Source organism: Pleurodeles waltl, chromosome 2_2 (genome assembly GCF_031143425.1).
Source record: "Pleurodeles waltl isolate 20211129_DDA chromosome 2_2, aPleWal1.hap1.20221129, whole genome shotgun sequence".
NCBI classification, from domain to species: Eukaryota; Metazoa; Chordata; class Amphibia; order Caudata; family Salamandridae; genus Pleurodeles; species Pleurodeles waltl.
Window position 1 is genome coordinate 928669421 of NC_090439.1, and position 15150 is coordinate 928684570.

At 45.4% G+C, this 15150-nt stretch overlaps 1 protein-coding gene across 1 annotated transcript in view; it reads left to right on the top strand.

Annotated features, from left to right (window-relative positions):
- The window catches only part of KCNV1 (potassium voltage-gated channel modifier subfamily V member 1), a 127845-nt gene extending 114203 nt beyond the window's left edge, over positions 1–13642 (top strand). The window contains exon 2 of the mRNA XM_069220639.1: positions 12440–13642. Within this exon, the coding sequence (XP_069076740.1) occupies positions 12440–12948 (509 nt within the window). The 3' untranslated portion in view covers positions 12949–13642. The remainder of the gene's footprint in view (positions 1–12439) is intronic.
- The last annotated feature ends 1508 nt before the right edge of the window (positions 13643–15150 follow it).

A 15150-nucleotide genomic window follows, 5' to 3' on the forward strand; every position in this document is an offset into this window, starting at 1 on the left:
TACCATGGCAATACAATTAAAAAGCGAGAACAAGTTGTTTTAAACTCAGACCAAATTTCGTGAATTAACAAAAGCTTCCCTTCCTCCTTTGTCTTAGTAATGTGGATGTCAGGGCTCGGCCATCCTGTTTTATTCTGTCCCATATTTGTCTATTTTACCTCACTTTTAACAGTAAAATTGCCGGTGATAGACTGTTTCCACTGCAGGCAGTATTTGCAACTCAGGGCCATGCAGGTGCGTTTCATATACTGTGAGCGTGCTACAGCCAGATACCATGTGCAAAACTGACAATCACACACCCCTGACGCCTGGGACATCACAAGTCTGCCAACGCCCTCTCTTTTCATCTTAAACGGTCTAGCCCAGTTGATGCTGTGCAGCATCACCAATAAAGTTAGGACTGGACTCCATTGGCTTGAGGACAGCCGTGTCCGGGGTTATTCCTCAATCAGGGAAGCTGCCTAGATATGTCTCACTGAAGGCCAAATACCCACCCTGTGAAGAAAGAGGGTATGCCAGGCCACCTACAGCAGAAAGCTGGAACTGAGTGAAATCCAGTCCTCCACTGGTAGTGGTTACTTCTAGATTCGTATGTGAACAAGCACAGTAGCTTGCTTCCTGTACTTTTCTAAATCTCGCAATACCTTCCATCCAATGAGTGATGTTCTGCGTTGATTGTCGATCAAGGTACCATTTTAGGCTCCAACACCTCACATATTCCACAGTGTACAGGACTTTTCCAAGCAATGTACAGACAAAATGCAATTTCTCACACCATGATTGCACAATGTACCTCCTAGCCAAACAAGCCTTAAATGCACCGATTAAGGTGTTGAGATGCCAGGCCAGTGTGGCCATGCATTTTCCTTGGGAGAGTTTCCATTCTTATCCACTAATTTAAAGATGGCACGCAGACGTAAGCCAGGTTAAAATGTACTAATTATTTATGGAGACAAGGCTTATGTCACACCCAGAGGGGGACCACTTCTAAAGTTCAACTGACAGCAAGTGTAAAGACCCTAAGGCAAACAAGATTGTTGCAAATTGTAACTAAGTCTGAGTGGTTTCCATCACAGGGTTGGAGGCCTGCTAGGGTCAGCAGACCACCATGTCTGTGATAGTCCTTAAAAAGAACAAACAATTTTTCAAGTGCAGCCTTTTTCCTTAAAGGATATAGTGCTATGTTTAAAAAAATACCATTTGCTGAAGCCTGTCTGAGAGTTGGCAGTATTCCTCTGGGCCACTGCCTACTCAACAACAAACCGTTTTATCCCATTTGTACATGGGTTGCCACCCCAACTCTGTAACTTTTCAGTGTTTTGTGACTGGATTAGAGTCATAAAACATGGATACGTCACATCAGTGGTGTTAAATAAGTCCCCACAGTCCCAAAGGTCCTGGGGGGGTCGAGCTCCAGTGGTCCCCTTTAGCACAGTACAATAAATGACTGGGTCTCGGACCAGTTAGGTTTATAGTTACACTTGCGTGCCCATGTGCCAGCATTGTGCGCCACCGGCTGCATGTTCACAACATGATTATCATTGCTCATGGTGAATCCTGCTTGCGTTACTGTTTTGTCTTCAGGGTGGGGTACAGGGTGTTACTGTATTGTGTCATGCACAGTGTAAACTGCACATGCACAGTGGGACCATAATTTACCAGTGGTCTGTGCCTGACACCGAAGCTGCAGGTCACAGGTGAGACAATTAAAACTAGTAGTCCCAAAGTTGCTATAAATATCACATCTTGTTCTCTGTGTTAGGGGCTGCTGTATTCAGGAACCCTTGGGTTGCGAGACTCGAGCCATTCCACGTGCCAGTGTCCAGGCCCAGCTTCCTATTCACAATGGCTAGTGTACATTCTAAGCCCCTACTTTACAGACAATGGCTTACAAATGGAGACAACAGTTCATTGAGGCCAAGCTTGTACTGCACCAGACGCTGGATTTACCTCAGATCACTGCAGATTATCATGATGACTGAGAGAATCCTTTTCTCCGTTTTTATGTTGCGTGAACCTGCCCAAATGGCATTACAGTGCTTTACATGTGGGCCAGCCCCTATTATTAGCCACTGACCTGAGACAATACCGAGACTTTGTTTTAGTGTCTGCTCCCGACCTCCTTCTGCATGGCTTCGTTAAAATAGGTTTCTGTTGTCAAGGGCAATACTCTCTCACCTCAACCACCCACTCCTTGACACTGGTCTGGCTGCTTTTTTGGGGCTGCAGTATGGGGTGAGAGCTCCAGGGCGTTCCCTCCAAACTGCCACTGTGCACAGGTGGTGGGCCTGACCTGAGAGCTCCTGACTCGGTCCAGAGCATGGGGGGGGGGGGCCCTCTATGTATTTTTCAGGGGAGCCCCCTCAAGTTTCATTACGCCACTACATCACATACCAATTCCATATTTAAAAGGGACACCCTCAGCATGCTCGTTCCACATACCAATCTAGTATGGTGTTACAAATCCTTTTTAGGACTCGGTTAAAGTTTTCCAACTCCTAAAACAGAACTGGTACAGTGAAAAAAAATTTTTTTACAGTCCCAAAATCTCAATGGGAATTTTTGCGACAGTAAAAATGCATTGTACATCTAGGCTGTTGTGTCTATGTCAGCAGTACTTTTAGATTACATGTCAGCACAGGCTAATTGGCGAGCACCTATTAGTGTGGACTAGGTTTTCAAATATTGGCACACCAGGGCTAGAATCAGCAGCTGGTCCCCCATTACTGAATTATTCTGCTAAAGGTTCACAAGGTGAACCCAGGCATGTACTTCCTTGGCTCAAATCAGCCACTGGGAGGCAAGCCAAAGGCTCTCATTCCATGTAGAGGAGAAGGGGCTTTGAAAGATCTCTTGTGAGACTTGTACTTGACCCTTTGTCAAGGTGTCAGTTCCATAATCGACATAAGAAAAAGTGCGCATGCTGCTCACATTTAGTGATGTTGGTCATTTGGCCCTTTATGAAGAGATAATAATGCAGTAACTTTAGAGTGAGCTGGATTTCAAAGCCTGCTTAGTTCTTTCTACGCAACTGATGATTAGATATTTAGTGTATTTAATGCTGGTACCAAACATTAATGGTTTTATAAAATGTGTCCTTGAGATGAAAGCACTGCCATCTTGGGCATAGCCCGCATAGCCAGAAGGCACTTCAGGGCCCTACCCAGTTCAAGAACGCACCAGGGGCCAGATGTATGTCCATTTCATTTTTTTCATTTTGTGAGTCTTTAATTGCGATTTTTTGTAAGTTGCAATTAGGGACTCGCAAAATTAAATGTGCAAATGTGTCTCAGACACATTTAGAGATTCCCAATGGGGTTGTAAAGACCTACCTCATCAGTATTCATGAGGTAGGTAGCAATTTGCGACCCCATTGGGAATGGCCACACTCACAGGGATGGTGGCCTGCTGGGGACAGGAGACCACCATGCCTGTGACTGTTTTTAAATAAAGCAGTTTTTGTGTTAAATGCAGCCTGTTTTCCTTAAAGAAAAACAGGATGCATTTCAAACAAAAAAATGAAAAGTTTTCTTTTCATTTTTTCAGCGTAGGCAATGGTCTGTAGATATTTACACTTCCATTCACAAACACGAAGGGGTGCGATTTGTGAATGGGTACCACCAACTTGAAGTTGGTGGTAATGGAGAATGTTTTGAGACTGCATATATAGTCGCAAAACATTCCTACATGCCAGTGCGATTTGGTATTAGGAAGGGACTCCCCTTCCTAATACCGAATTGCAAAAGCAACATGCAGTTACTGAGTCGCATTTTGTTTTGGTACATAGAAAAAAGCATTTTTCCAGTCGCTCTTTGTACATCTGGTCCCAGATGTCTTTCTCTTTTTTCTGCAAAAGTCAACAGGTTCCAAGCTAGAATCTTATTGGTTGTATCCAGAGACATGATGTATCCTTTGGAAAGCCCACGTATGACAAAAGGCTTTGAAATGTCTATGAGGAGGCCAGCTGTGCTGCAATTTGCTGTTATGAATTAGCTGGCTCAGAGAGGTTTTAAGACATCGACAAAGTTGGCAATTGCGCAGGACTCCAACCTTCCAGGGATGCCATGGGAAAGTGAACGTTCCCTCCGTGTGACCTCTGTCTGTTTTATTTCGCCATCTAAACCTTTTTTCACTCGCTACCTACCTCTTTCTGATGCTGTCACCATAGCCAGTGTCCTGGGCAAGGCATAATTCAACTACTTTTGTGACACTGTAAAAGCTTAACATGTACATTATTCTTGTTTGGCAGCATGCAGGCTTAAATTAGCAGGAAATGGGTAATCAAATTAAAATTTACTACATACAGGGGTCCCAAAACATGTCTTTCCCAGACCTCCCAAAATTCTTAAGATTACATTGAGCTGGCCTTGACTGATGTGGGGAAATTGTACAGCTGTAACAGGATGCAGTGTGCTTGTACTAGTAAGTTTTTATTATGCAAAAAATGTTTTCACCTCATTTTAATGACATGACATTATCATACTGTAAGTGGTACATACTACCTTAGCCTGCTTGCCAACATTGCTTCCTATGGCCAAACCTTTTCAAGTTTTAACTTCTAACTTGTGTGACTACGATGACAACATTGGAAATTACTTCTCATAAACTTTGGTCTCATGATGATATCACTGCAATACTCTCTGAACAGTCCAACCAAACCACCAGCCACCTCCTTCACTTTTTGTAACCTTTAGACCTCAACCCAAAAAAGCACATCTTCGCTGGTCGTAAATCTTTTTTAAAAACAAATGACTTTCTGTTGTCCTGTTGGATGATTTAATTAATGTCAGAGATGCTGGAGAGGGTTGGAGTGTGTGTGTGTGTTGGGGGAGGGTTAGCCATTACAGTGGGATTAAAATCATAAGAAGGACTTTAGGGAGACATGCGAAATCTGCTGCAGTTACTTTAAAATACATTTGCTATATGTTGTGATATAGCTTTATGGCACCTGATGGAAAATTTACTATTTTACCCCATCTGTAGGTATTTCCCCGCTCCCTTAGGACAGTCGTACTTGCTCTCGGATCTTGCTTGCACTTCTGAATTCAGAGTTGATCTCAATCTTAATCCCCACCATTTACAAAACTGGCCAGCTTCCAATGAAGGTAAAACTAGTTGTTTCTACCCAGCAAGTTTTTGATTTTTACTCTTTAAAAATTTTGCAGTGATCTTCATTTTCCATTAACGTCACTCTTAGAATTTTTTTTTTTTTATGCAGAGCAAGATAATCTTCACTGCACACCGAGGCGATTTCCTCACAAATCACACCCACTCAAACTTGAAAACATATGCAGAAATTGTGGCTGAAAAATATCCTTTTCACAGCTTTCCTCTGCTCAATGATCACATGTTACTGCATGGGAGTTTTCACATTACTGCATGGGAGAGGGAAATTGGGGTCTGATTCCTAAAGGAGTGAGTATGTGTACTTTTGAGTTTTATCAGAGTTGCATGGCTGCACATTTAGTAGTTTTGAAGGTCAGAGCATTTGGCAGGTCATTCTTGGAAAAGTCCAAGAGTCGTTGGTTTTTAAGCATAGTCCTGCAAAACTTGTGAATTCCTGTTGGACCTGGCCCTTTTTACAGTGTCATCCCCAAACCTTTTGCCTTCTTCCTCCTATTTTTTCTGACCTCTTTTTGTTGGCTTTAGGACTCTGAGCACTTTTTCACTGCTGATAAGTGCTAAAGTGCATGTACCCTCCCTTCTAAATTTTATATCATTGGTGTTAGAAATGGGGTCTTTGGTTGGCAGTCAGGTTACCCCCTGTCCAAGCAAGGACCTAACTCTAGTCAGGGTAAGTCACACACAATCCAAATTATCCTGTGCCCACCCTCTGATAGCTTGGCACTGAGCAGTCAGGCTTAACTTAGAAGGCAATGTGTAAAGTATTTGTGCAATACATCATACAATAACAAGCAATAAATGTCTCTTTCAAGCAAAAATTACCTGGTTTGTGTACAAAATCTACGCAAAGAACCGCAGAGGAGGAGATGCGTGGAAACAAAGGTGGTGTGCGTCGATTTTTTGGGCGCAAACAGTGATGTGTCATTTTGTTTTCATGCAGGGACGGCTGTGCGTCGATTTCCGGCACTCGGTCATGGATTCTCTTCGGGTTGCGGGGTTTTCGGACGCCCCGGGGACAATGCATGGATTTCCTGCACTGACAGGATGAAAGCACAAGGGCTGCGTCGATCCAGTGGGCATTGTGTGGAAATTTCTACCGCACAGCAGGTGCTGCATCCGTTCCTCTCTGGAAGTCGGACTGCGTCATTCCAGCTCGGCTGTGCGTCGATCCAGTGGGTCATGCATCAAATTTCTGGTCGCTACGCTGGCGCTGCTTCAGTCTTCTCGATGCGAAGTCGGGCTGCATCGTTCCAGTTCGGCATGTGATGAATTTTTCACCCCGTTACAGGCTGTGCATCGTTTCTGGCAGGCTGTGCGTCGATTCTTGTAGGGAATCCTTCTTGTAGGGATGAAGACATTTTGGTCCTGAGACTTCAGGGAACAGGCAGCAAGCTCTATCCAAGCCCTTGGAGAGCACTTCTCACCACAGCCAGAGAGCAGCAAGGCAGCAGGGCAACAGCAAGGCAGCAGTCCTTCACAGAAAGCAGTCAGGTGAGTCCTTTGGGCAGCCAGGCAGTTCTTCGTGGCAGGATGCAAGTTCTGGTTCAGGTTCTCTTCTCCAGGAAGTGTCTGAGTTGGTAGGAGCAGAGGCCCTATTTAAATACCCAAATGTGCCTTTGAAGTGGGGGAGACTTCAAAGAGTGGCTTAGGAGTGCACCAGGTCCCCTTTCAGTTCAGTCCTGTCTGCCAAGATCCCAGTAGGGGTGTGGCAGTCCTTTGTGTGAGGGCAGGCTACTGCCCTTTGACATGCAAGTGTCAGGCCCTCCAACCTCCCAGCCCAGGAAGACTCATTCAAAATACAGACGTATGCAAGTGAGGCTGAGTATCCTGTGTTTGGGGTGTGTCTGAGTGAATTCACAAGGGAGCTGTCAACTAAACCCAGCCAGGCGTGGGTTGTAAGGCACAGAAGGATTAAAGTGCAGAGAAGTGTTCACTTTCTAAAAGTGCCATTTCTAAAATAGTAATATTAAATCCAACTTCACCAGTCAGCAGGATTTTGTATCACCATTCTGGCCATAGTAAATATGACCTTCTTACTCTTTTCAGATCAGCAGCTACCACTCAAACAATATATGAGTGTAACCCAATGTCAGCCTATGAAGGGAGCAGGCCTCACAGCAGTGTAAAAACAAATTTAGGAGTTTTACACTACCAGGACATGTAAACTACACAGGTACATGTCCTGTCTTTTACCTACACAGCACCCTGCCCTTATGCGTTACCTAGGGCATACCTTAGGAGAGACTCAGATGTAGAAAAGGGGGAGTTTTAGGCTTGGCAAGTACTTTTAAATGCCAAGTCGAATTTGGCAGTGAAACAGGACACACAGGGCTTGCAATGGCAGGCCTGAGACACGGTTAAGGAGCTACTTAAGTGGGTGGCTCAAACAGTGCTGCAGGCCCACTAGTATTATTTAATTTACAGGCCCTGGGCATGTAGTGCATTTTACTAGGGACTTATAAGTAAATTAAATAATCCAATTGGGTATGATCCAATGTTACTGTGTTTAAAGGAAGAGAGCATATGCACTTTAGCACTGGTTAGCCGTGGTAAAGTGCGCAGAGTCTTAAAACCAGCAAAAACGGTATCTAAAAAGTGGAGGGAGGCAGTCAAAAATTAGGGGTGTCCACCCTAAGGCTGTCAGGTCTAACAATTGGCTACCCCTAATTGACACATTGAATTTACCTGTAAGTCTCTTGTCCAGTGGTATCTCTATACCCAGGGCTTGTGAATTAAATGCTACTAGTGGGCCTGCAGTGCAGCTTGCACCCCCCACAGATGTAGCCTATCATACCTGTCTGAGGCCTGCTACCGCAGGACCTTAGTGCACAGTTTACTGCCACAGGGACCTGGCAACTGAATTTACTTGCAGGACCTGGAACTCCCCTTTTCCTATTTATTAGTCACCCCTGAGGTAGGCCCTAGCTAGCCCTCTGGGTAGGGTGCTGTGTGGGTAAAAAGCAGGACACGTGCCTCGTTGTGTGGCCTGTGCTGTTAGTGACAAACAGTCTGTATGGTTTCTCACTACTGTGAGTGATGCCTCTCTCATAGGATAACATTGGAAATGTCCTAACATCTGTCTTAGTGGTATTGTCTAATCTATGAGGGGTGGCATATGCTTGTTTGATATGGTTGTAATGGTAGTGAGAAATGCTGCTTACTGGTGTAGGTGGATTATTTTTTACCATTATAGAAATGCCACTTTTAGAAAGTTTGCATTTCTCTGTGCTTATTGGTCTGGTGTTTTGCAGCTTGACTCCAATCCACGTCTGGGGCTGAGTGACAGCTAGGCTTTGTGCATACCTTTCAGACAGCCTGTACTCAGGGAGGGTGTAGGTGTCACAAGAGTGCATCTGCATATAGAATAGTCTTCTTGGGCTGGGAGAAGGAGAAGCAGAGCAAACCTGCATTTGTAAAGGCTGGGCCCTGGCCTCACACAAAGGGCTTGTTTACCCCCCCACTGATGTCTGTAGCCAGTGCTGGAGGACAAAGGGGACGCTCCTGCAACCGGTTAGTACTAGTTGGAACCCCTCTCCCCCATTTGTGGAGGCTGTGTAAAATAAGTTTAAGTACAGTTTTTTTTTACCACATCTTTAGACACTAATGGACTGAACTGGATACTGGATGCTGCAGGAAGAACTCACCAGGAACTGCCTTGGGACCACCCTGCTGTTGTGCTTATCTGTGACCTGCTAAGTCACTGAGAAGGACTGCCACTGCTTGCTTTGACCCCTTGTGCTGGCCTGCTTGCTATGGCCCTGCAGCCCTGTGCCCCCGTATTTGTCTCCAGGGGCTAGTTGGTGACCCCTCCCACATCACCCTGACCTTGGGGCTGGATTCCCTCTGCTGGACACGAGTGACATGCCACTTGTCCTAGCTGAGCATGTGGGGAGGACTGCCAATTGTCTGCACATAGAGCCTGGTGAGTGCTACATTTTTCCTTCTCCCTGCAGGACCACCGAGAGAGCTGAGTTGTTCCCCCCAGTGTGGTGGGGGCTGGGAAGGAGGAGGTGCAGTTGGTACCCTGGAGTTTTTAGAACTCCACGCTCCTCCTGGAGTGTGGAGTTGACCAAACAAACTTTGCAAGCCCCGCCAGTGGAGCAGAGCTCACCCAGTGCACGCTGCAGCCCAGTATGAGCGCAAGCACAGACAGTCTGCAGGGAGTGAAGCATCAGCTGGAGGGAGACTCATCGGACAATGAGGAGAGGAGGGCCCCCGAGAAGACCCATGTAAGTCCTCATCTCTTTCTTTGTTTTGTCGTTGTTTGTGCACACTGTTGCACAAACAATGACTGAAACAGCCCTGGCCTGAATACAGGCCAGGGCTATAGGCAGCCAAAGCTACTGTTTCAGGCCTCTTCTGCACCAGCCTGCCCCTTGTGCAGTGCACATGGGGCAGGCTGGTGCACAACAGGCCTGGCAGCTTTCACTGCCTACGGCCCTGGTCTGAATTCAGGCCAGGGCCGTAGGCAGCGAAAGAAAGATGTTGTTTCAGGCCTCTTGTGCACCGGCTTCCCCGTGTGTGCTACACATAGGACAGGCCAGTGCACAAGAGGCCTGAAAGGGCAGCTTTCACTGCCTGCGCCCTTCTGGATGCACCCATCTCAGAAGCCCAAGCATTGTCCATGCTTAGCGCTTCTGAGATGGGCACATTCAGGAGGACTCCAGGGGGCATGGAACTCTGGCTTCATGGAGTTCCAGAGTTTTTTTTTTTTACTCTACAGAATTTCACAAAGCTGGCCTCTATTCACTCTGCCCAGGACTAGTCCGAGGGGCACAACCCAGCACCTCCGATTGCCAAATGACTGCTGTAGCCTGATATGACTGAAGAGTGAGACCTCAAGCCAGGAGGCTCACCTCACTAGGCTACATTGCTGGGGAGGACAGCCTCCAGAGAAGTGGGAGGCTGTTCATCAAGACCTAGGTGAGGAAGCATGGTAAAGGCTCACCACTGTAACTGAGGCAGTGTGAGGGTGCTCTGCCTCACCCAGGCGCATATCGGGTATGGGGCGATCACTTCATGGCTTCAGGGGGTGAGGGACCCTGTCCCTGCCGAGTCCTGTCCGACCACATTACTTTTAGTAGGAGCGCGTGAGCTCCTTTGTGAATAAAGTACTCGTCAGAGTACTGATTACCTTCTATTAGGAGCCCAGGAGACTCTGGTGGTCATTCTGACCCTGGCGGTCTTTGACCGCCAGGGCGGAGGACCGCGGGAGCACCGCCGACAGGCCGGCGGTGCTCCAATGGGGATTCCGACCGCGGCGGTAAAGCCGCGGTCGGACCGGCACCACTGGCGGGGTCCCGCCAGTGTACCGCGGCCCCATTGAATCCTCCGCGGCGGCGCAGCTTGCTGCACCGCCGCGGGGATTCCGACCCCCCCTACCGCCATCCAGATCCCGGCGGTCGGACCGCCGAGATCCGGATGGCGGTAGGGGGGGTCGCGGGGCCCCTGGGGGCCCCTGCAGTGCCCATGCCACTGGCATGGGCATTGCAGGGGCCCCCGTAAGAGGGCCCCTACATGTATTTCACTGTCTGCTGCGCAGACAGTGAAATACGCGACGGGTGCAACTGCACCCGTCGCACAGCTTCCACTCCGCCGGCTCGATTCCGAGCCGGCTTCATCGTGGAAGCCTCTTTCCCGCTGGGCTGGCTGGCGGTCTGAAGGCGACCGCCCGCCAGCCCAGCGGGAAAGTCAGAATTACCGCCGCGGTCTTTCGACCGCGGAACGGTAACCTGACGGCGGGACTTTGGCGGGCGGCCTCCGCCGCCCGCCAAGGTCAGAATGAGGGCCTCTGTGCCTTGCGTGGTGGATCTAGGCCTACTGTATATTGTGTATTAGGAGTGCAGGTGCACTGCAGCCTGCAGGTGAAAGGTGCTGGTAGTGATGCTTCTCGAGGCTGTCTTCTCACTACGTGATTTCTGCCTTCCTTGGTGCTGCATTGTTGTTCTGTTATGACCTGTTGCATGTGATATGTGTTTCCTTTTTTTCCCTCAGTAAGATAATGCCCCTGATTCATGGTGGTATGTTAGGAGTTTTACACTACCAGGACATGTTAGGAGGTGTGCACTACTGGGGATACTGAGCAATGTATAGAGGGTAATGTTTTCTATGATTTACGCCATTTGGGGAGGTTTCTTCTCTGTGAAATCATGATGATGTCTAGTATGTTTATTCTGACATGTGGCTTTTTGGAGGTAATGACAACCTGACTACTGTGTTGCAGAATACCAGTTACCTATGTGTTTATCCTACTACTGCTGACAGCTTGTCTAGCAGGGGATTACTGATACATGTCTCTTTTGGTCTAATGATGTTTTATGCAATACAGTTTATTTTTAACTGGGTGTTGTGTTTCCTTTGTTGTGTATTTATTGTGTCACATGTGTTGTGTGTTGTGCATTAGCTTTACACATTGCCTCTGGGATAAGCCTGACTGATTGTGCCAAGCTACCAAGGGGGAGAGCAAGGGTTATCTTGGGTGGGTAACTCCCTCGCCCTGACTAGATTGGTGGTGCCTGTCTGGCTAAGGTGCCTACCCTAGCCAACCAGGAACTCCATTTCTAACAATTCCATTTATGCACGAGTTAATATTTAAATGTATGTTTATTCCAATGAAAATATTCAGCTTGCATTCCTTTTCTTTTGGGAAAACATGTTTCTCAGTGGAGAATCGTATGGCGTTATACCTCACCTATTTGGGAGATATTACCTTCCCTTTCCCAACTCCCCTTTATAGGATAAAAAGGGTTCAGAAAAGAGCTTGTGAGTACCCACAAATGTATAGGCTTGTTGGGGTGCATAAAGTTACAGGAAATTCCAGGCTTGGAGTGCTCCGCTGATAGATATAGTCACACGAAAATATGTGTGTGATTATATCCATTTACAAGTAGAAAACTGACTTTTTGAATTCAAAAGTGATTTTCCAGTCCTATTAAAAATACTATTTGAATCTGAATACCAAATTTGTACATCTTTACCTGTATGTAGCATAAGAATCAAGCTTAGCAACCATCACGAAGTTGCAGCAGTTTCCAAAGATCTTTGTTAAACTTGATAAAGGCACAACTTTGCAACTTCGCACTAAACTGCCTCTTGGCATTCTTACAATGTTCATGCATGTACTGGCAATTTTTTTCATATCAAAATGAAAGCAGTTTCAGACGTAATTTTTAATATTCTGTTTATTTTAATTGATGGCTATTTGTTCTTGGAAACAAGTGTTTTATGCAGGTGTTTTCATATGTTGTATTTGTAAATGTTCAGAGAATGAAAATACTTTGAATGTTGACTATTAAGGCAATTATCTTCGTTTCAGGCTTGAAGTCCTTGGGGATGACGATTGCACAGTGCTATGAAGAGGTGGGCTTGCTTCTCCTCTTTCTGTCCGTGGGGGTCTCAATATTTTCCGCGGTGGAGTATGCTGTTGAACACCAAGTTCCGGATACCACCTTTACCAGTGTGCCGAGCGCATGGTGGTGGGCAACCACATCAATGACCACGGTGGGATATGGAGATGTGCGACCGGACACTACCATTGGAAAACTAGTGGCCTTTTTGTGCATATTATCAGGAATTTTGGCACTAGCATTGCCTATTGCCATCATAAACGATCGTTTTGCCGCCTGCTATTTTACTCTTAAAATAAAGGAAGCAGCCCTGCGGCAGCGGGAGGCTTTGAAAAAGCTAACGAAAAATGCAACACGTGATTCTGTTGTCAATATAAATTTGAGAGACGTATATGCTAAAAGTGTCATGGAAATTTTACGACTCAGAAGTAGAGAAAGAGCAAGCACTAGAAGCAGCGCTGGGGATGACCTCTGGTGACATATTTTAGGTACTTTTCACTATAGAGTTGCGGAAGGAAAAACAGAAAGCGCCATCTTTGGTAATTCTTCCTAAGGCCTACCCAGTGTCAAACAGGCTTCTATGCTATCAATTGCTTTTATTGGGCACAGGGAAGATTGTATTTAGCAAAGCATAGACCCCCATAGCAAAGCCCCAATGGACCTCTGCTAACAACTCTTCCTCAGGCTTAAAAGAGGTAGAACTCAGTCAATGAAAATTGAAATGTTGGAATGCACTTTTTCATAGTTTCTTATTGGTTTCTTATTGGGTGATCTTCTTTGAAATGTGAATGGCCATTATGAAGTGCTGATACAGATTGCCCACTTTGTTGTCTTCTAACAAAGACAAATTCTCTGGGTTTGTTAGGATGCCGTTTCCCGATGTCTTTCAATCTTTCCGATGCCTTTGCTTAGTGTTCCGGAGAGGGAATAAGATAATTGTTCTAAAAGTATTCAAAGGTTGTGTTTAAATATTGGCTTTCGAGAACTGGAAAGTCCAGTGATGCAAAATGGCACACTACTTTCAGAGCACAGAAGTCATGCAACCAGCAAAACCGAGGAGCTAAAGGGAACTTACCTTAATTTAAAAACGGTTGTGACCGATACATACTCATTATTAGTAACAATAACCCTGGGAAATCAAGGTTTTAATAAAATACATTGTAAAATTGGTCAGTACGTTTTGATTGTTTTTTAACGTGTGTTGTTGCCAGTATTAATAAGTATATAAAACATATTTGATGTTACTTGAAAATTGTTTGACCTCAATGTGTTACCCTTATCTTATTCTGTGTACGATGTGTAGTGTCCTATTTTGTCATTGCTCTTATATGTAAGAAAGCCACTGGCCAGGGAGAAATGGAGAAGATAACGGATGACATTTGTGTTAAGGTTCTATGACACAAACTCAGCTATACGCAAACACCGATGGGTTTAAGACTTTATGATTATGTATCCATCCAGTATCTTGGTCGATCTGCAGACCTAACCGTGAGATAGTGACTTAGGAATATTGAATGGATAAAGATAAGTAAAACAGGACCAACCCGAATAAAAACAATTAATTAAGTAAAAAAAATTTTAGTAAATTGTATGGCAAATGATTATTTTAAGCAGGACTAGGATGCAGAGCGAAGCATCCAAGGGTTGTGCAAGAGAAGACATGACAGCAGTGTTGTGAAAATTGTGTCTAATGTTCAAGAGGGAGAGAGTGACAGGCAGCGTTTTTATCACCAGGCTTCCCTTAATCACATTGACTTGACCGGTGACCATGGTGATGATGTCATGAGCTGATGACTAGGCTGTGGATAGGAATAGTTCCTTCCCTAAGCTTAAACAGAACGTGGATTTCAAAAATTCTAATAGTATGTCTCCATTATATACTTCAGAAAGTCTGTGGATAAACGTTCTCTTCAACAACTTAGCTGCAGTGTACAACAAAGTCATACAGCAGATAGACGCATACACTACCACAGTTCAAAACAGGAGACAAGAGTCATTCACGTTTTTTTTTTTTTTTTGAAGCAGATGAACTCGGGTGGTGGATGGTACAAAAGGTATCCAATAATGACTTTCTCTTCATTGATGGGCTCCACATGTTTATGCTATAAGAGTTTTTCGAAGAAATTTTGAACATATGTGTTAGAGAGAACAATCATTGGTAGTGGTCAGGCACCCTCTTTATATTTCTGTCACAGCGTTTTGAGAACCCAAGGCTGAATCAACCATACTGGGTATCGTTGTACCAGGCCTTGGGCATTTTCCGGAAAGGCTGGAAGGGTAGGTCCAGTGTTGCTGCAGAGGCTAGTTTTGTAGCAGTGTAGCAGTTTTAAAAGTACCCGCAGCAGAATTCCTTGTAAATCTAGCAGTTTTCACGCAACAATAAAAGTGTAACTATGGGATTTAATGTACCTGCTGGAGAGATCAGAGTTTTGTCCAGCGGCAGTTTTGACTCATCTAAAACTATGCCTGTTGCAAGAACATGTACCATGCAGATCACAGAACAGTTTTTATGTGCATAGCTCAGTGGGTTTTTGCATAGAGATCCTTTTGTTAATGTGCAGTTCATAAGTTATAATCGTAATCTAGCACAGTGAGCTACGAACTGCCATTGACGAGATGTATGCAAACTGCATGGTACTGGTTAGAAAGTTATGTTTTTTTCACATTTTTGTTATCCTAA